This window comes from Patagioenas fasciata, chromosome 17, assembly GCF_037038585.1.
Source record: "Patagioenas fasciata isolate bPatFas1 chromosome 17, bPatFas1.hap1, whole genome shotgun sequence".
In the NCBI taxonomy this organism is placed as follows: domain Eukaryota; kingdom Metazoa; phylum Chordata; class Aves; order Columbiformes; family Columbidae; genus Patagioenas; species Patagioenas fasciata.
The window spans coordinates 10,781,686-10,801,537 of NC_092536.1; the positions used below are offsets into that span (position 1 = coordinate 10,781,686).

Below are 19,852 nucleotides of genomic sequence, written 5' to 3' on the forward strand. Positions count from 1 at the left end.
TCTGTGCAGCTCATCCCTGACCCTTCTGCCTCCTCCTAGAGCCTCTTCGTTCCTCTCCAGCTTTGCTTTAAGCTGCTGCCTTTTGCTTTTTTTTTCCCCCATGCCCCAGCCCGTACAATTTGTGGCACGGTTCATTGCCACTTACCCCGTCCTTCCCGCTCCCAATGCCTCTGGTGCATCTCTAACGGGTTGAGCTATGGAAGACCCTCTGGGCGGGGGGGGGGTCACTTACAACCTCCACTTTAGTCTCGCCCTCTGGAAACACCCTCCCCAATGCGTTAAATGTCCTCGATCGTCGGACTGACCCAGGGGGCTACCCAAGATGGCGGGGGGGCGCCCAACATGGCGGGCGGGCCCGGGGGTGCCCAACATGGCGGCCGCCCGAGACGGCGGGGCCGCGGCAGCCGAGGCTGACACACGATCCCCTCCACGGGCCCCGGCGCAGCGGGCAGCGGAGAGCGGGCGGGCCCGGCCGGCTCTGCCCGCCCTCCCTCCTCTGCCCGCTGGCCGGGGCGGAGGCTGCTCAGCACCGCCCGTGGCAGCGGCGCCCGGCGATGCGGCTGCCCGCGATGCGGCTCCCCGGCGGGACGCCAGCCCGCTTCCTCCTCGCCCTCTGCGTCTGGAGGCTGGTGCCGCGCCGGCACGCCGCAGGTAGCGGGGCTGAGGGGCAGGGAGCAGCGAGTGCGTGTGGGGAGCTCCCCAGCGCTGATTTATTTCATGAAATTGTAACTTTTGAAAACAAGCAGGGCAGACGCTGCAGAAGGGGGGACCCTGCGGACCCTCGAGCTGGCTGGGGGGTCCAGGCGCCGTTTGGCAGGGAAAGCAGAAAAAGCGGATATCTGGTTTATAAAAGGGGATGTCGGCAGTTGTGGCACCTTCCTTCAATATTGGGGTGGGGTTTTGTCGCCATTTTCGGTACCTGGGCGCTGCCCGGATGAGGCTACTTGGGCAAGTGGTCCAGCAAAGTGTGGGGTGAGCATGGACGTTGTGACCCCATGTAATTAGTGTTTAACATCGCTCTTCTCTGGCTCCTTTGGGTCACTTGTTTGTTGTCCTGTCTCAGGCAGAAATACCCTGTCCTTGCTTTCCTGTTGAGACTTTCACGCCATGTCCCTCTTCCTTATTGTGTGTCTGCCTTAAATGTTGGTAGTTGCCAAGTGTATCTCGGAGATCCTTTGGCAAGAGCCCCCCTAGTTGATGTATATCAGATATATCAGAGATCTAGCTCTTTTCTGATAGAAGGCTTTGCCAGCTCCCCGGATCCCTGACGCCATCCCTTGTGTTTTGCAGGAACAGAAGAAGTGGTCTTTGGGGAGGTCGGAGGAAGCATCCTCCTCGTGTGCCGAAATGTCTCCAAAGAGGCAACCGAGGTGGTCTGGTTTCAAGGGGACCCTCGTTCTTTCCCCCCACTCTTCTCCTCGAGGGTCTCCTTCCCCCCGGACGTCCGTTTCTCCCTGGTTGACAACAGCTCCCTGCACATCTCGGAGCTGCGGCTGCAGGACCAGGGCAACTACACCTGCAGAGAAGTGCTGAACCAGACGGACCACGAGCACCGGGTCCAGCTCCGGGTGGCCAGTAAGTCTGTCCCGCCTTGGGAATTTCCTCCCCCAAGTCTCACAGGTCCCCAGATTCACCTGGCGCTGATAGTAAAATAGTGTAAAAGAGGGGAAAATTTGCCTTATCATGCAAAATCTGTGAGCAGGGTGATGGAACTCAGTTACACGTTCGCTCACCAGCACAAAGTCGTGTCTAAACACTCCAGCGGTGACCACTTGTGTGCAATGCAGGAGACCAAATACCAGCTGTTAAGCCTTCACTATGTCTCTTCAGTTCCTTCTTCAGTTCCTTCTTCAGTGGTGCTGATAAACTGGTTTTTGGACAGGTCTTTGATAACCTGTCGCTGTTCCAGGGTGACCCTTTGCCTCAGAATCTGGCTGACTCAAGCATTCATAAATCTTTGGGTAGGGGCTGCTCCTCGCTGTGTTTTTTCCCTTGGTTGACGTACATCTGAAATGGATGTGCTGTGCCATCCTTTGGTGTGCGAACGGAGGGTCCTCAGCTGAGCAGCTGTCTGCAGCCTTCCAGTTTTGACGGAAACACTGCTTTCCTCAGGTTTCCTGCTGGGAGTGTGCCTGTTGTTGTCAACACAGGCCATTCTTTCAGCCTTTTTGTCCTGTTTTGATGCTCTCTCCCATTCCCAGCTCTTATTTCTTCCGTTCATTCTCTCGGAAACGTTCACAGCCGGGTGGAAGGTGGGGCTGGAGGGACCGATTACCTCGCACACCGCTGGTTCAGCTCCTCCCTGCTTTACCGGGGATCCATTGTCTTGCCCGGATTCCTCGTCTCTTTGGTGGAACAGCCCCCTCCAGCTCAGCAGGGAACGCAGGTCCGGTGGCTGGTCCCATCCTGGCCCCTTCTCCAAGATGTGACGCCGGCTGTGGCCCCTGGGCTGTGACCTGCAGTCCTGTGTGCCAGCAAGCCCACGTTACAGGTTTGAGAAAAGGGAAGGATTGCTGCCAATTTGCCTGTTTTGGTGACACTCTGTGCTGTTGGTCCCTGCCTTTCTTGCTGGTCTTTCCTCCTGCGGTACGTGAGATCTGTTTTCTGTTTGCGTTCAGGGTGTTGCTGCCTTCTTGGTGTTTGGCGAAGGGCACATGTCGTAAAAGCCGTACCTGTTTTGTACAGATTAAATCTCTGAAAGTTCACGCCAATAAAAATTCCCTTCCTGGGGCAAGGAACCTGCACATGGGGTTTGGAAGGTCACAGAGGGCTGGAGCGGAGGAATGGAGCCCCAGGCTGATTTGAAGAACAACTATGTAGGTGTGGGGCTTAGGAGGGGAGAGCCCTAAATCTAGAACGTGGGTGGGAAACACGAGCAAAAGTTATCGATGGCATGCCAAGTGTTGGTGCAGCACTCTGAAATTCACTTATTAGCGTGGAATTAATGTGTCAGTTAATTTCCAGAAGTTGCAACAGTGATGCAGGACAGCGGTGTGCCCTTAAACAGGTGAGAGAGGTGTTTTTGGTGGTGCTGTAGGTCAGCAAAGGCCAGAAGCTGAAGGTTCTGAGCCTCAGACTAGAAGCGTGGACCTCTCAGACACAGACCTGGCACCGCTGGGAAGGAGCCCCCCAGGCTCTGTTGGCCTCGTGTGGGAGCCACCAGTTCACAATCTTCAACCCATCTCACGGGTGGTGCCAGAAAGTTCTCCCTTTGCCTAAAACTGCATTTAAAAACCTTCGGGCAGTAGAGGAGACGTTCTGGCACCCGGACAAAGGTGCAGCCCTGCCTCGAACTGCTGTCCTGTGTTTGTTTGGGATGGGAAGCACATGGTGTGAAGGAGACGTGCAGCCACACACCTGCAAGGGGTTTATTCTTATGTTTGTGTGCAATCTGATACAAGCTGCTGTTGGCTCTTCTGTGGCACAAGGTTCTTTTTGTGAGGTTGTTTTTTGGCTTGTGGTGGGCGTGATGTGTTTAGCTTGTTAGGTTTTTAACGATTTAGGACCAGATCTCCTGTTGATGTTTATGCAGAAGAGCAGAGTTGCACTGGGAGAGCCAGGGAATTCAGGCTGTACAGCTGATGGTTTAGGAGGCAGGTCCTGGAACCAGCGCAAAACGTGCAGCTCTGGATGAGCTGGGACTTGGGGTCAGTTGTGAGACCCCCCCCCAAATCTGGGACAGAAGAGCTATTGCAGAGAACTTTCTCACCAGAGCTGGATGGATTCAAAGATCATATGAGATGCGTGTATGTAGTTCCTGGAGAGCCAAGCCAAGACGGTATGTTCTTGTAGCTCACATGGGGTTTTGTTGTCATGTTTTTGTTTTGTTTTGTTTAGTTTTTAACTTGTGTCGTTTGAAAGTCACTTAAATACTCTGCAAAATAACCATCAGGCATCCCTCTGGTGTGGGGCTCGCCATGGCAGCGTCGTCTCCCAGTGGGACCTTGTTCAGTGCTGGATTAGGCAAACCAGCCTAATGCAGGAGCACAGCTTGTTAATTCTGCCTGGATCAGAGTCCAGGATCACCGTGGCTGTTAAATGTGCACGGAGCGCCAGCCCCGCTCCGCTCGAAGGGATCGCTCTGGGCTCTCTATTGGCTTCCGACCCTTTCGTGCCATCATGGAGTTATTTCTGTATTTAAATAACAAACAGTCGCGGTTGTTTCTGAGTGATGTGCCCTGGCGTGATGCCAGCACCGACTTACCCTGCCCACGTTGTGTGCTGGAGTTTGTCCCCGTTGCTGCAGCGTGGCATGGGCACGGAGCATGGTGTGTGGGTCAGTGACACCTCTGTCCCCCGTGGCAGGACGGCGGTGCCAAGAAGGAGCGGAGCGGCCCTGGTTTGGCTGCAGTGGCACGTGTGGGTGGCCCTGAGCCCACGAGCCATGGACACCCTGACTCCCTGCGGGCAGAGCGGCTCTGAGGGCCCGAGGAGCCACAGAAACGATCCGAGGCTGGAACAGCTCTGCTGGGGGACAGGGTGAGAGAGCTGGGGTGTTCAGCTGGAGAAGAGAAGCTGCGAGGAGCCCTTGTTGCGGCCTTTCCAGACTTAAAAGGGGCCCATAAGAAAGATGGGGTCAGACTTTTAGCAGGGCCTGTTGTGATAGGACAAGGGGTGATGGTTTGAAACGAAAGGAGGGAGATTCAGGCCGGACATGAGGAAGAAATTGTTGTCCCTGAGGGTGGTGAGAGCCCGGCCCAGGTTGGGCAGAGAGGTGGTGGATGAACCATCCCTGGAGACATCCCAGGCCAGGCTGGACGGGGCTCTGAGCAACCTGAGCTGGTGAAGATGTCCCTGCTCATGGCAGGGGGGGCACTGGGGGACCTGGAAAGGTCCCTGCAACCCAAACTGTTCTGTGATTCTACACTAGGAACAGCCTCCTCCTCCAGCAGTGTCCTGGGTTTGTGGGGACGTGCTCCAGCTTTGAGCGGGTGGCTCCGAGAAGCTGCTTCACTGTCCCTTGGCAGGAGTCCTGGTGCCGTCTGCGTTCCCTCGGGAAATCCAAGTGCCGGTATCAGTGGCATGAAGGGGCAGAGCCTTGTCCTCAAGCAGTGCGAATCAGTGTCACCCCCTGTATCCCAGGCACGAGGACCTGTGCCGTGACGAATTGCTGAGGGCAGCATGGAGATTTTGTTCTCCTGCTGCGTTTTTAGGTGCTTATCTTGCAAAGCTGTGACAATAATTTTTTTCCTCCCTGTGCATTGGTCCCTCAAGGCTTGGCTGCAGTTGCTCTTGTGGCTTTTGCAGGACAACCTCTTGCTTGGTCCCTGTTGTGCTCCCCAGGGCTGTGGGACACAGGTCAGGGAACAACACAGGGAATCCAGGACGACTTTCAAGGGACGTGATGGCAAAACCAAGCACTTGTGGGAGCTCCAGCTCTGAAATGCCGTGAACTGTGACTTGGAAACGTTTCTAACCACATGCTGTTCTTGCCGATAGATCCACCGCACTCAGCCCCGAAGTGCTGGGCTGAGGCTTCCCCGTCGGGGCTGATGCTGCAGCTGTTTTGCAGCTGGCCCGGGGGGTACCCACACCCCACCCTGCACTGGAGAGAAGAGGGGCACGATCTGGAGAACTCCAGCTGGGTCATCAGCTCCTCCAGCAACTCGGACACGCACGTGGAAACGCTCAACAGCTCCCACCTCTCCCACCGCAAAGTCTTCAAGTGTGTCGGGAGCCACGTTGTCAAGCAGGAGGAGCCTGCGTGTACTGTGGAGATAAGTGAGTTGATTTGCCGACCTCATTAACTATTAATTAGCCTGCTAATGGTGGGGCAGACAGGTGCCCTGGTCATTCTGTGCCCTCTGGAGCACTTAGGCAGCGCTCAGGCAAGCCAGGCTTGCGGGCGCTTGCCGCAGGGGGATGCTGAGGAGGCAGCGTGACTGGGTTTGTGCAGAGGGGACTGCAGGACGGACAGACGTCCTGCAGCTGAGATCCATCATGGTGTGTTTACAGGTGGGTTGTGTTTTGGGTTCAACTTCAGGGGCCGATGAATCGCCCCACATCAAACATTTCACCTGTGCAAGCACTCACAACTGTGTGAAAATGAGAGGTGGGTTTAATGCCTTGCTCAGCTTGAGACTGAGTTTGGCAGAGCTGGGTTTATAGAGGAAGGGTTGTGCGCACCCCCAAGCTCCCTTCAGGCACCGAAGGTGTCTGACTGAAGTGGCTTTTGAAAACCTGAGCTGGATTATCCTCCAAGCGTTGTCAGGGCTACATGAGAGCTCTGCAGATCCCACGGAAAGCGCCTGGGCTGCTGCGCTCTTCTCTGCCACCTTCACTGCTCTGCCCTGGGGTGTAAAGACAGGTGTTGATAAAAGGGCTGAGCAACGAGAAAGTTGCTGGGATCGCTCCTTGGAGGCTGCCGAAGTCTCGTGAGCGAGCTGGATGCCCAGCTTACAGCATTCAAGTCCCAGACTCCTGTCTGACTTCACTCTGTTAATGATTGTTAATCAGTCAGATGGCTGATTGCTTGTTATGTTAAACTTTCTCCTTTACTCTTTTCATTTCATTTTTTTCTCCCCTTGGGCTCTTCAGAAGTCCCTTCCCTGGAATCGGAGCCCCCGAAGACCTGCTTTGTGGGTGACAACGTGACGCTGACGTGCCGGGTGACCGAGGCCACACCGGTGGCACGGCTCACCTGGCTGCGCGGTGTCACCCAGCCCGAGGCGGAGATCCGGCCGGGGGGCAGGTACCTGATCGCCCAGGAGGGCAACGAGTCCCGGCTCACCATCCAGAACTGCTCCCAGGGCACCGACGGTGGCTGCTACGTCTGCAAAGCGCAGAACCCCGTGGGGCTCAGGGAGCTCTTTGTCTGCCTGACCGTGAAGCGTGAGTGGGGCTGCCTGGGGTTGGCGACAGGGGCTGAGGAGGACTCGGGGACACAGATCACAGGGGCCACTGGCCAGTCCCCACGGGGCTCCATTTGCCACTAAGAGCCTTCTTTGTTCAGCTGGTGCTTTCCATGCTCTTGCAGCAAGTGTAATGTGGGACAGGCTCCCTTCATTCCAGGTAAAAAGACCCAATTCCATCACCTTGGTGTAACAGGCCTGACAGAAGAGCATCCTTGGTCCCTCCTGGGCTTGTGACTTAGTGGAGGGAGTCCAGCAGTGGGCTACCAAGATGATTAGGGGCCCAGAGCACCTTTCTGATGAGGAGAGACAGAGAGCTGGGGCTGTTCAGCCTGGAGAAGCTGAGAGGCATCTCATCAGTGTTTATAAGTATCTCCAGGGTGGGTGTCAGAGGATGGACCAGACTCTGTTCAGTGGTGCCCAATGACAGGATGAGGGACAACGGGCACAGACATCTGAACATAAGGAGAAACTTCTTTGCTGGGAGGTGCCAGAGCCTGGCCCAGGCTGCCCAGAGCGGGTGTGGAGTCTCCTTCTCCGAGACATTCAAACCCGCCTGGACCCGCCTGTGTGATCTGCTCTGTGACCCTGCGTGAGCAGAGGTTGGACTGGGTGATCTGCAGAGGTCCCTTCAACCCCAACCAGCCTGGGCTTCTGTGATTGTGAGCACGGAGGAGCAGCTCCAAGGACCAAGCTGCAAGGGGCAGCGGTTTATTTGCTTTCGCTATATACACGTGAGCATAAGAATAGGGGCCCTGCTGTGGTGCTCTCGATACCAGTGAGGCAGGAGTGCCTGACACCCTCAGCCCTTGTGCTGGTTGGACTGTTGCAATGATGGGAAGCAGGAGCTGAGACAGCACCAGGACCTGCTCTGTCGCTTGCTCTGAGATTTCCTCATCCCTCCATCTCCTGGTGATAAACTGGCCTCCTGTCTCCTTTCTGCAGAGCCGGTGAACATTGTTGGGGTCGTGGGCGCAGTGGTGGTCCTGTCCCTGCTGGCCGTTCTCACCGTCACCGGGGTTGTCTTGTACTACAACCCCCTGCTGTGCCTGAGAGGTAGGAGCTCTCCTCTGCAGGAGCCAGGGAGGAGCTTACTTCTTCCTGGGGTGGCCTGGTGTTGTCCCTTGTCCCTTCTGGGGTGCTGTGATGGTCACCCCAGCCCTTGGGCCTTGTTCTGCTCCTGGCCACAACCCTGGAGGCAGGTGGGCTGGAAACACAAGGCCCTAGCCCAGCTGAGCGCTTCAGGCACCATTCCATCGCCTTCTCCAGGGCGCTGTGCCCGTGCCGCGCTGTCCCTGTCCTTGTGACCGCTCTGTGTGTGCGGGCAGGTCACCTTCGTGGCTGTGCCTCTACCTGCGGCTGCCAGAGACAGTGCTGGGGCTGGCAGGGGTTGTGCAGTGCAACCAGCCCCATGCTGCCCCAGGGACCGCTCTGGTGCCCGTTTCTAACGCTGTTTTTCCTTCCCTTTCTCCTGTTCAGGTGCTGCGTTCAGGTGAGTGCTCATTTCCCTCAGCCCATCCTGTGTGTTCTCACTGGTCCATCTCTTTGCAGAGGTGATGTCCCTGTGGGGCCGGGGATCCCCCTCGGGGGCAGGAGCCTCCCCAGGCAGGCCAGCTCTTAGGTGGGAGCTGTGAGTGGGTGTTTGCATGTGTCCTTCCCCTCAGGAGGGGTGTCCGATAGCTGCATGTGAACAAGTGCCTTCTTGGGGTTCAGGTGTACCAGATTTCTCCTCTGCTTGCTCACACCCCTACTGGCCCTGCTCCATTCCCTTGCCCTGAGGGTTCTGTTCCTGCAGCTGTGGTGCTGTGGGATGGGAAGACTTTTCTGAGAGCTTTTGTTTCCCCGTCTGTATGAGAGAGGAGAATGACTCCACTCGGGAGCGGCTGGTGATGTTTAATTTAGGACATAAACATTCATGGAGTGATTGGAGGATTTGGGAGGTGAATGGGGAGCGGTGCGCGATGCTGGTGGTGGTGCTGTTCTTTGCAAGTGGATAGGGCGGGATTGGCAGAATCCGTCAAAATGGGTCGTTTTGGGGCAGAGGGGTGTCAGCCCCAGGGAGGTTCAGGCCGGGGGTCAGACCAGGCTGTCTCAGTCTTTCAGCCCCACTCCACCTGCCCTGCTGCTCACAGGAATCAGGACTCAGGCGACGTCTTAGTGCTGGTGGACTCGGAAGACGATGATGAGGGAAAAGGAGAAGAGGAGACCACAAGCAGCTCCACCAAACATGAGGCGATGGCGCTGGTCAATGGGAACAGCATCCGGGCTGCTTCCCCCAGCTGCCTGACAGAAGGTGAGCCCTGGTGCCTGCCCGACCCCCAAGATTTGGGGCAGAGCTAAGCTGTGGGTCTTCCAGGAGCCTGTGCCAGGAGGGAGGAATTCCCCTTGTCTGGCTCGCTGGCCCTTGCTGAGCTGCTGCTCTGTGCCCTGCGCAGGTGACGATGGCGAGCAGCGCGGTGGGGCCTCTCCGCGGGAAAGGAGGGGAGAAGAGCTGCGAGGCACGTAGTTCTGTGGTTCCATCCCCTCATGGGGACACACAGAGCTGCAGCTGGACACGTGTCCTCGTTCCACGTGGCTGAGCACAGGCCGTTCGTGTCCTGCCACGGGCCAGTTGAGTCAGAGCGTCCCCACATCCTTCTCCGCTCGCCCTTCCCCAGCTCTCACCCCATCCTTCCCCAGCCTTGTTCCCCCACTTCTCCTCTTTTCATGTTCCTCTTTGTCTCAGGTGTCCCTTTTTAAGAAGGTGGCACCCAGTGCAGGCAGAGTGGGGACGTGGGTTCCAGTCGCCCCCTCATCTCAATGCCTGTGACGGACTCAAACACCAGGACAGGATTCTGGCTCAGTCGCCATGGGCGGTGCTGGGTTGTATGATGGAGAAAGTTGCTGTGGGGCCGCAATGGTCCTGGGGTAATGGAAGAAACAACTGGTGCATGGGCAGGACATGGGTGATGCTGACCCTAGGGAGGCTTGTTTTCATTATAAATATTTTTACTCCTAGTCCTTCTGAAGTGTTCTGTGTTTAAGTCTGGAGTTAATCTGTACCTCGCGGTGTGGTTTTGGGGGGGTGTCTGGCCGTGATGGAAAGCACGGAGAGGACTTATATAGGGAAGAATGAGGGGAGCGGGATCTGCACAGAGAGGATCAGGGCAGCCATGGGGAGAGCTGTGGGGTGGGTGACAGGAGGGGTTGAAAGAGCACGTTGGGCAGGGGAGGGGAGCTGTGTGTTCGAGGGGGCAGGGAGGAGAGGGAGGGGATCGGCACCTATGGATGGGAACAGCCACACAGCAGGATGGGGTGGAACAGGGGCTGGGCGTGGGGGGCTCTGTGCTGGAGGGGAACAGGAATAAATGCTGTAAAGCGGGGGTGGAAGAGCCTGTAGAGGGTGATGGAGAGGTGAGTGTGCAAGGGATCCGAGTGTGTGTGGAGGGTAACGGGGAATGTGAGCACATGTACAGGGGAATGAAGGGGACCTGGGGGCATGTGGGGGAGCAAAGGGAACATGGGGGAGTGGAGGGGACCTGGGGCCATGTGGCATGGAAGGGAGGCACCGCGGGCCACACGGAGAGGAGCGTTGTTCTGGATAAGAACAGCGTGAGCTGGAGGAGAGCTGAGAAGGTACCAGGGGAACGGAGCACTTGGGGGGCAGTGTTTGGGGTCCAGTTGTATGCAATGGTCTCCGAAGGGATGTGGAGCCCAAACGGAGGTTTCTGAGGGGCTGCAGGGGAGGCTGGAGTGCAGGAGGAGGATGGAGTGCGATCAGAGGGCTGCCAGCTGTCCCCAAGGAGCCTCGGCAGCCCCTGTGCCCGGCATCCCCCGGGGCGATGCTCCCGGCCAGGAAAATCCCGGGCGCTGAGGGAGCCTCTGGCTGCCCCGGCAACAGCAACAGCGTGGAGACGCCGCCATCTCGGCTGTGCCGGGCGAGGAGGAGGCGCCGGCTGAGATGGACTTGAACCTGGAGGAGAGTTTGGGCCGGGTGTTCCGGGACAAGCTGCGGCTGCCGTGAGTGGGACCCCCTGTCCTCCCCAGGGACTGGCAGCTGCTGGCGGGGGGCAAGTGGAATTTGGGAATGGGGCCACACGTCCTGCGTCCCTGGGGTCTCGTGGTTTGTGTCCCCAGGGTGCCACTGCCAGGGGGCTGTCAGTGGGTGGGTGCTGGGTCCGTAGGCAGGGAGCTGTGGTGTGTCCCCAGGCGAGGATCAGGGCTCCATCTCTGCCTGTGCCCCATCCAGAGGTGCTGGGACACTTGGGTGCCCATGTGCTGCCTGACACGCTCCCAAGTGGCTTTCACACGGATCCCCCTGGGAACAGAGTGGCAGTGGTCCCGGAGGGGATCCTGCTTGTGCTACAGTGGGGTTGCCCCTGGCCAGGCTTCCCCTGGCCATGACAAGCCCCACACGACCCCTGGCAGGACGGTGCTGGCGGGTGACAGTGCCACGCTGCTGCCCTCCACACGGGTGCTGCTGAAGCGACGGGAGGCGGCGGAGGTGGAGCGGGAGCTGCAGCGCCAGCGGGGGGTAAGAGCAGCCCCCATGTGCATCCCCTATGTGTCCGCTCCCTGGGGCTGCAGCCCTGGCTGCCATGGGGGATGTACCCAGCTGTTCATGGGCTGTCACCCGTGTCCCCCCCTGGTGTGGAGTGATGCTCTCACATCCGATGTTCCCGCAGGAGTTTGGGCAGAGGATGGAGCTCCTGGGGCAGCGCCGGCAGCAGCTCTGCCAGCGCAAAGACCAACTCCAGGACGTCATCCTCAAATTCAATGCCTTCCTCCAGGTGCCCGGGTGAGGGTTGGGGCTGGGCGGGCCATGGGGCCCCCGCTGACCCCCATCCTCCACTGCAGGCCTCGGCAGTGAGGCGGGAGCGGGTGCTGCAGCGGGCGCGGGCGGCGGGGCGGGAGAACGATGCTGCCCGGCTGCTCCAGGAGCTGGAGGGGCTGCAGCAGCATCGGGAGCGCCTGGTCCAGCAGACAGAGAGCCTCCGCCACTTCAGCGACTACCTGCAGGACGTGGTGGCCAGGACGGGGCAGGTGAGCGTGGGGGTCCCTGTCCTGCCGTGCCACCCTGCGTGTCCCCGAGCCAGCCCGCTCACCCCTCACGCTGCCCAGTTCCAGGATGTCCCGGCCATGCTGGCCCATTTCGCGGTGCTGGCGAGGGCACGGGCCACCCTGGCACAGGAGGCAGCGGCTGGGCAGGAGCGGCTGGCGCAGGGCCGGGCTCAGCTCCAGCGGTACCAGGAGGAGACCGACAGCGAGCTCCTGCGCACCAGGGACGAGCTGGCCCGGCTCCGGGCTCGCCTCGAGGCCGCCCGCATTGAGGTGCTCCAGGAGGTGAGGAGGGACACGGGGTGCCCAGGGACCCCCTCCAGGCAGAGGGGCAGCAGTTTGCAGCACACGGGGTCCAGGGATGCCCAATGTGATGATGGGAAGGTGGGTGGCACATCCTGGGCTGAGCTGGGGGTCCCGAGGTGGCCCAGAAAGTGTCAGCAGCAGCTGCGCATGGTGTGGGACACACAGTCAGGTCCCCCTGTCCCAGCTCTGGGGTGCAGGGGACACGTGGCAGTGGCTGGGGGGTGGCCCAGGGCTGTCACTCTGTCCCCAGGAGTCCCGCTGGGCGCAGATCCAGAGCGCGGCCACCCAGAGGATGCTGCAGCTGGGGCAGATCAAGCTGGCCGTGCTGAACCTCTTCCAGCTCGTCACCGCACAGTTCAAGGTCCCCATGGACGTGGCTCTGGAGAACACTGAGGCCCAGCTGGACATGGTCAGTGCAGCTGGGTGGTGGGGCTGGGGGGGACATGGGGACACTCATGTCCCAGCATCGCTGCAGTATCAGGCTCCTGTCTCCGCAGGTGCTGCTCTGCATGCAGGACCTGGCTGACATCTGCACTGAGCTGCGCCCCAGGGAGCAGGGGCTGTGTCCCCCACGCGTGCCAGCAGCCACCGGCACACACCGGCTGCGCCACGGGGGTGCCAGGGCAGCTCTGAGACAGAAATAGCCCCCAAGGGACAACTCCTGGGGCTGGGGGGAGGTTACCAGGGCCAGTGTGAAGCCCCAGGAACACCCGAGGATGGAGGACGCTCCCCAACAAGTCTGGGCTCCCCACGATGAGCAGTGACATGGGCAGCAGTGGCACAGGCACAGGGGGGTGGCACCGTACTGGGGCGGGGAAGCAGGACCTGGTTGTGGGAGCAGCAGGATGTGCAGTTCCAGCTAAAGGGCCTTGGACAGATTATACAGAAATGTGTTTTTATGAGTGTAAGAAGCGATAGCCCAGGCCAGTGAGAATGATACCTCGGGTGGGAAAACCGCCCCCATACATAGATGTGTCAATGAGTGGCTCGTAACGCCGCCCACAAGCTACATACAGGACCGTGACTGAAAACAGTCACAACGTGAGTGTGGTATGCCTGGAATAGCACTTTTTGATAAAAGTGTCTAACCTCTTGGTCCAGCCCTGTATCTGTAAACATACACATTGCGAACTGTTAATGAAAGGGAGCTCTGCTCTGCCTGGCTCTGCTCTCGCTGCTGACAAGAGCTCTGTGCCTGTGCATCTGTCCGTGTGAATCGTTCTCGTTGCCGCAAATGGTGCCCCGTTGTGTGACCCCTGCGAGGCTCTCCACGGAGCAGTGTGGCGGTGACCGCGCAATTCCACGGGTGAGTACATTTTTGTGGCCACATTAATCCCTGCAGATAACAGGGACAAGCAGTCCCTGCAGAGTGTTACACGGGAACACCGTGCCAACGAACCCCTCGCTCCCGGGACGGCTCCGGCTCGGCTCTGCCGGGTCGAGGGCAGCTGGGACCGGGACGGGGATGTCGGTGGGGTCCCGGGGTGTCCCGGACTACGGGGGGGGGCGGTGCGACCGCCCAGAGGGGCGGGGCCACTCCGGCGCGTGCGCAGTGGTGCTCAGCCACCGCCCGGAATGGGTGGGGCTCCCGCGCGAGGTCACGTGTTTACTGTCAAACACTGAGCGCGCGCCGTACCGTTAAGACACCGGTGCCAGTCTCGCTTGTGATTGGTTAGGAGAGCCGAAGGCTTTTCGCTGCTATTGGCTGGTGGCGGCGTGGGGCGGGGCTCTTGGAGGAGAGCGGCGGTTGTGGGCGGGGCCTGCGGTGACGCTGTTGCTCGTGGCAGCCAATGAGCGCGTCCGCGACGCGGTTTAAATCGTGGGAGAGAGCGGTGGTGCAGAGCGGAGCGATGGCTACGAGAAAAAGGTGCGGGATCGGGTGCGGCGGGGGGACCGGAGACCTGGGACCTGGGGCGGGGTGCGGGAGGGACCGCGGCCTCGGGGGGACCGGGGCCCCGGGCCGTGCGGCGGCGCTGACGGCCGGTTCCCGCCGCCCGCAGCGAGGTGTTGGCGGCCGAGACCGTGTCGTACCTGAACCGCGCGATGGCCACGCTGCGGGACATCTGGGAGGAAATCGGCATCCCCGAGGAAATGCGGCTGCAGCGCACCGAGATGGTGAAGGAGCACATCAAGGTGAGGGGGGCCGGGGCTCAGCCGGGGCCGGCGGGAGGGGCTGGAGCTCCTGCTCGGGGTGGGGCACCCGGAGCTGTCGCTGCCCCTGCGCTCGCCCACAGTCCGGCCCTGCGGGGCCGCGCACCCCTGTCCCTTCCCTTGGCGCCCCCTTCGCTTGGCCTCGGCGCTGCTTCTCCAGCCGTGGTCCCGTTCGTCCCCTCCCCCCGGCTCGCCCTATCCCCATCGCGCCTCTAACCGCCCTGTGCCGCAGAACCTGCTGAACATGATGGTGGTCGAGGAGGAGACCCTGAAGGAGCGTCTCCTGAAGAGCATCGCGCAGTGTCGGAAGGACCTGGACGCCCTCTGCAGGGAGCTCCAGCTGGACCCCTTGGAGGTACGACCCGCTTCTCTCTCGGGGAGTGGCAGAGCGGTGCTGCCCGCTGTGCCGGTGAGGCTGGAGCTTGCAAGGCAGACGCTTGTTCCAAACCACTTTTCCTGATACTTGGTAGGGCCAAAGGCAGGGGCCTGGCAGGTCGGGTCCTCGGGGGTGGCAGTGAGGAGGACAAGGGTCTCACAGCATCTCATTTTGTGTTAATACCCAAAACCATCAGTTAGCAATAAGATAAGTTAATAAGGACCATAGATTTTAGGCACTTATTGAATAAGAATAAGGTTCACGGATGTTAGGTTTTAGGTACTTATTAGGTGTTAAGTCACAAGATAAGCAGGAGGGAACTCAGAAGAGGAGGTGGTGACACCAGCGCAAGGACCGGTTCTTATTGTTTTTGTTACAAGCTGAGTAACAAAGGAGTGTGATGCATTTGCAAAGGATTTATTTGGAATGTAATGAATACATATGATCTGTGTGGATATAACTTGTGTCTGGGAATTGTCTGGGGTCCCCACTAGGCAGAACAATCACTGTGGGTGCTGATGCATCAATAAAGGTGATGCTTGCTTTTAAAAGCTTGAACCCTGTTTTAGAGGTTGCTTCAATCAGCTGATCTGTATCAGTGTTGCTGCTGCATTGGCCTCTTCCTGGGGAGCACCTTGCTCAGAACTGGGACTTGTGTCCCAGGTCTTTGTTTAAGAGGTTTCAAATATGCAAACCAGGTCTGTGAGAGTTGCGGAGAAGGGAGCTAATTTCTGGACTCTCCTAGGTGGAGGAAGGAGGTACCGTTCTGCAGATGGAGAAGAATTTGCGCACCTACGTGGAGATTTTGTTAAAGCAGAAGAAGGACAGGAAGCAGGAGCTGGAAACCTTGCAAGAAGAAGACCGAGACCTGTGTGACGTCCTCTGTACACCCATGTTCCAGATTGACAGCAATGCTGTGCCCAGCCAGGAGGACCTGAATCGCTACAGGCAGCACTTGGCCTCACTGGTGGCCGAAAAGGTGAGTGAGGGGCCGAGGGTCTCACCCGGGGTGGCACACAAGGTGCTCACTGGTTCCTAATGCTGCTCATCACCTCCAGGAGAAAAGGCACGAAGAGTTTGTCGGTGCTAAGCGGCAAATCATCCTCCTGATGGAGGAGCTGGACCACGATCCGGAGACCAGCTTTGAGCTCGACGTGGTGTACGAGTCCGAGGAAACTTTCTGCCTGTCCACAGACAACATCACTGCCCTGCAGACCCTGCTGCAGCAGGTACGTGGGCACATGGAGCCAGCGCCGCGGGGCTGTTGCTGCAACCCAGCAGGCATTGGTATCGTGATGTAAAGAGCAGCTGCTCAGCTCTCAGCAAGTTCCTTTGGGAGCTTGAGAGATCTGGGGAGCCGAGGCGGTGGCTTTGCTGGGTGCAGCGGAGCCGTCGCCTCCCTGCGCTGGCGCTGACCCCGCGCTCCCTCGGCAGCTGCAGGCCCGGCGTGCGCTGAACGAAGCCGTGTGCGCGGAGCTGCGCGCCAGGATCACTGCGCTCTGGGACAGGCTGCAGGTCCCGGCCGAGGACAGAGACGCCTTCGCGGTGCACATGACTGGGTGCAGAGCCAAGACCAGGAAAGCTGTAAGGACCGCCCCCCCCGTCGTGCTGGGGAGGGGGCTGGGGCAGCAGTGCTGGGTCTCCCCGCCAGCTGGAGCGGAGAAGCTGCTCCCAGCAGCCAAGTGGGAGGAGAAATGGGCAAATCCTGCTCTCATGGGTGGAGGAGCTGGGAGCTGGTGCTGGCTGCTGCCTCACCTTAGAAAGTGGCTTATGAGAAGATAAATCCTATTCTGCTTGTTTTCTCATGTTGCCTCTCTCTGCTCTGCTCTCCCTGGCAGCTGCAGCTGGAGGTAGATCGTCTGGAGGAGCTGAAGCTGCAGAACATGAAGTCTGTGGTCCAGGCGATCCGGGCAGAGCTGGCCGAGTTCTGGGACAAGTGCTTCTACAGCCAGGAGCAGAGGGAAGCCTTCAGCCCTTACTACGATGGTGGGTGCTGGTTCTTCCTGCTTGTTGCCTCCTTGCGGGAGCTCCTGGGAGTGGGGCTGCCCGGGCTGGCGGGGCGCAGGGATCCCGCTGCCTCCTGACCGTGCTGGTGTCTCCTGCAGAGGACTACACGGAGACCCTTCTTGAGCTGCATGACACTGAGGTGCTGAATATTAAGAACTACTATGAAACACACAAGGAGCTGTTTGAGGCGGTGCTGAAGTGGGAGGAAAACTGGAGGCTGTTCCTGGAGCTGGAGGTACCATCTGGGCAGGAACCGCTCTGCCGGGCTTGGTTCTGGGTCACAGGGCAGCACACATCCCGCTTCCGCCTGCAGTGCGGTTGGAAAGACCTGGACGGGGATGGGCACTGTGTCTGGAGTGCTGGTGGGGTTTGGGACGGGGCTATGTGGGGTTTGGGATGGTGCACTGCAGGGACAGGGTCCTGCAGGCTCTGTGTCCCATGGGTGTGTTGGGCCGTGGGCCGGGCTGGTGTGTTTGGTTCCTCCTGACCCCTCCTGTACCAGAGGAAAGCAACTGACCCCAGTCGCTTTACCAACCGCGGGGGGAACCTGCTGAAAGAGGAGAAGCAGCGGGCAAAGCTGCAGAAGACCCTTTCCAAGGTAAGTCCAGCCCTGCAGACGCTGCATCCCAGGCAGGCTGGCGCGGTGCCGACAGGGCCGTGTCTGGGCACAGAGGTGCCCGTGGTGACGGGGTGGCCGCTCCACTGTCCCTGTGTCCTCACCAGCTGCAGGAGGAGCTGGATACCCGAGTCCATGCCTGGGAGCAGGAGCACAATAGGACCTTCCTAGTGAAGGGGCAACAGTTCATGGAGTACGTGAGGGGGCAGTGGGAGCTCTTCCACCAAGAGAAGGAGAAGGAGAAGCAGGAGCGGGTGAGTGTGGAGCTGAGTGTGCTGCCCCCAGGCTGGTGGTGGCCCCTGCGGGTCAGGGAGCTGCTGCTGCCCCGGCTCTGTCCTGTCCCTCTGTCTGGACACGGCTCCATGTGCTGTCACCTCTGACAGCGGGACTGGTGCCCGCTGCTGTCAGTGGCTGCGTGTGCTGAGCCCCTTTCCTGGCCGCTGCTGTGCCAGAGCTGCAGCTCAGCCCTGAAACCTGTGACTCTGAGACCGCCGCAGGGCCGGCTCGCGGGCAGCAGCTCTGTGCGCCAGCTCTGCGCCATCCTCTGCTCCGTCCTTAACCACCAATCTTTTGTGCAGCAACTGAAGAAAAGCCGGCAGATGGAGGCAGAGATGCTGTACGGGAGCACCCCACGGACCCCCGTCAAGCGCCGGGTGCTCAGCCCCCACACACCTCACAAAGTGAGGAAGGTAAAATGTCAGTGCAAGGTAGTGTGGGCAAGACGGGACCTGTGAAAGCTCAGTGCTGTCACCAGGCTGAGGCCACCCTTGTCTGGGGCCACCTGTGTCCCACGGAGAGCTGTGGGGAGGGTTCAGGGTGCTGCAGTAGGGACAGGGCCAGACTCCAGACACCTCTGTCCTCCCTGGGGACATCAGGCCAGTGCTCTGGGGGCAGAGGGCTCAGTGCAGCTCCCCTGGGTGACATGTGCTCTGCTCCTGCAGCTCAATGGCACGGCCCTTTCCAACGCCACCCCCAACAGCACCATGCGCTCAGCCTGTGGGAGAACCATCTACCACCTGCCAACGCTGCGGCTGCCGCCCTCCGGGGGGAAGGTGAGGGGCTGCCCGGGGCTCCTGCACGCAGGGCGGGCTGGGGGAGGTCGGGGGGGCTCTGGCTGTGTCGCTGCCAGGCTCTGAGATGCAGAAGCCACCGTTTGTGCTTGTCCAGGTCTGTGCCGGGCAGCTGCCAGCCTGCCAGGGTGTTTCTGGGGCTAAGGGGGGAGGAGGAGGGCAGCAGCATTCAGGGAATCTTCCTCCATCCCCGATTTCCAGTGCACCCGCCTCTGTTCCTCCATGCTGGGCCTGTGACTGGGAGGCCATCAGCTTGTGGGTGGGGGGCTGTGTATGTGGGCTCAGAATGGGTCCCAGACCCCAGAGGGCTCCTGGGGCTCCGAGCTGCTCCGGCAGCGTGGGGCAGCAGCTCCCCTCGCTCAGCGTGGTTCCCGTGCCCCGTCTGTCATTCTCCCCGCAGTCTGGCCAGGCCCGGACCCCCGGCCCCCCAGCCACGAAGCCCCGGCGTCCTGGACACAACGAGCGCAACAAGGAGAACGTGCAGCTGAACGGAACCGCCCTGAGCGGTGGGTGCATGCCCGTAGCCCCTGCCCAGCGTAACCACAGCATTAATTCTGTTGCCAGCACCTATTCTGAGTTTGCGGTAATTCACCTCTTCTAAACCCACCTCCCCTTGCTGGAGCAGCGCCCTGTCCTGCTGTCACCCTCCTGACCTGTCCCACTGTCACCCTGGGAGGAGGGCAGGAGAAAACTTTTCCTGCAAAGGGCCCTGGCCTCTCCCCAACCTGTGCTGGTCTCTGCAGGCTGGGGAGCCCACCAGCTGCTGGGGAAGGGGCTTTGCTGTCTCCCCCTGGCTGGAGGGGCCTCTGCCCTTCCCTCAGGATGGGCTCAGCCCAACAAACACCAACACCCACCAGCAGCCCCGTGCCCATGCAGGGCCACGGCACAGAGGTGCGGGTTGGGAGGAGGCAGATCCCTTCTCCAGCAGCTGGGCACAGCTGTCCCTGTCCCCTGTCCTGGGGGATGTCTGTTTGCCTTATGCTGACCCCGATGCGCTTCCCAGCCTGTGGCTCTTTGGGCAACAAGAACTTGTGTTGCTGGGAGGCTCTGTGTCCTCTCAGCTCCTCGCGCTGACACACAAACAGGAGCATCAGGGCTACGAACCACTCCTGCTGCCCCTCAAGGCGATTGCGCCTTCCCCGCTGCCCCCCGCAGCGCCCCTTCATCTCCATCTCCCGCTTTTGTTTCCACAGCGCGAACTTTCAAAAGCTTCCAGGTCTGAGACCAGCCCCTGCGTCCTCAACTCCACCATCGCCTCCTCCATGGGCGCTGACCCCGGCTCTGGCTGTTCCTCGGCATAGTGAATCTGCACAGGCACAGTGTCCCGCACCTCCCATGGTGTCCCCTGTTCCAGGGTCACCCGTTACCCTGTCCCCCGTGGGACACAGCCAGCTTGGCTCTCTGTGGGGCAGGGGGTGGAAGGGACACTTTTAAAAAA

General features: G+C 59.8%; 3 protein-coding genes across 5 annotated transcripts; all 3 read left to right on the plus strand.

Moving 5' to 3' along the window:
• The first annotated feature begins 307 nt into the window (after positions 1-307).
• VSIG10 (V-set and immunoglobulin domain containing 10) lies at positions 308-9,848 on the plus strand. The gene is given in 9 exon segments (XM_065851517.2): positions 308-451; positions 453-651; positions 1,291-1,575; positions 5,440-5,721; positions 6,538-6,831; positions 7,797-7,907; positions 8,331-8,343; positions 8,984-9,144; positions 9,287-9,848. Coding segments are annotated over 9 exon segments (1,545 nt in total). The 5' UTR covers positions 308-322; the 3' UTR covers positions 9,358-9,848.
• A 528-nt stretch (positions 9,849-10,376) lies between these two features.
• On the plus strand, positions 10,377-12,828 carry CFAP73 (cilia and flagella associated protein 73). Its single transcript, XM_071816244.1, has 6 exons — positions 10,377-10,850; positions 11,259-11,364; positions 11,516-11,620; positions 11,688-11,873; positions 11,952-12,603; positions 12,692-12,828. The coding sequence occupies exons 1-5, from the start codon at positions 10,792-10,794 to the stop codon at positions 12,585-12,587; spliced, it is 1,092 nt and encodes a 363-aa protein (XP_071672345.1). The 5' UTR covers positions 10,377-10,791; the 3' UTR covers positions 12,588-12,603; positions 12,692-12,828.
• Positions 12,829-13,945: 1,117 nt separating this feature from the next.
• PRC1 (protein regulator of cytokinesis 1) lies at positions 13,946-19,852 on the plus strand. 3 transcript variants are annotated; one of them, XM_065851846.2, is made up of 14 exons: positions 13,946-14,061; positions 14,195-14,327; positions 14,578-14,700; positions 15,467-15,700; positions 15,780-15,950; positions 16,156-16,305; positions 16,560-16,707; positions 16,827-16,963; positions 17,231-17,326; positions 17,452-17,598; positions 17,923-18,033; positions 18,286-18,396; positions 18,815-18,997; positions 19,608-19,852. In XM_065851846.2, the coding sequence occupies exons 1-14, from the start codon at positions 13,985-13,987 to the stop codon at positions 19,713-19,715; spliced, it is 1,929 nt and encodes a 642-aa protein (XP_065707918.1). In that variant the 5' UTR covers positions 13,946-13,984; the 3' UTR covers positions 19,716-19,852. The 3 variants fall into 3 exon arrangements, with proteins under 3 accessions (XP_065707918.1, XP_065707919.1, XP_065707920.1); XM_065851847.2 differs by having other exon boundaries at positions 17,923-18,024; XM_065851848.2 differs by having other exon boundaries at positions 18,815-18,920; positions 19,608-19,771.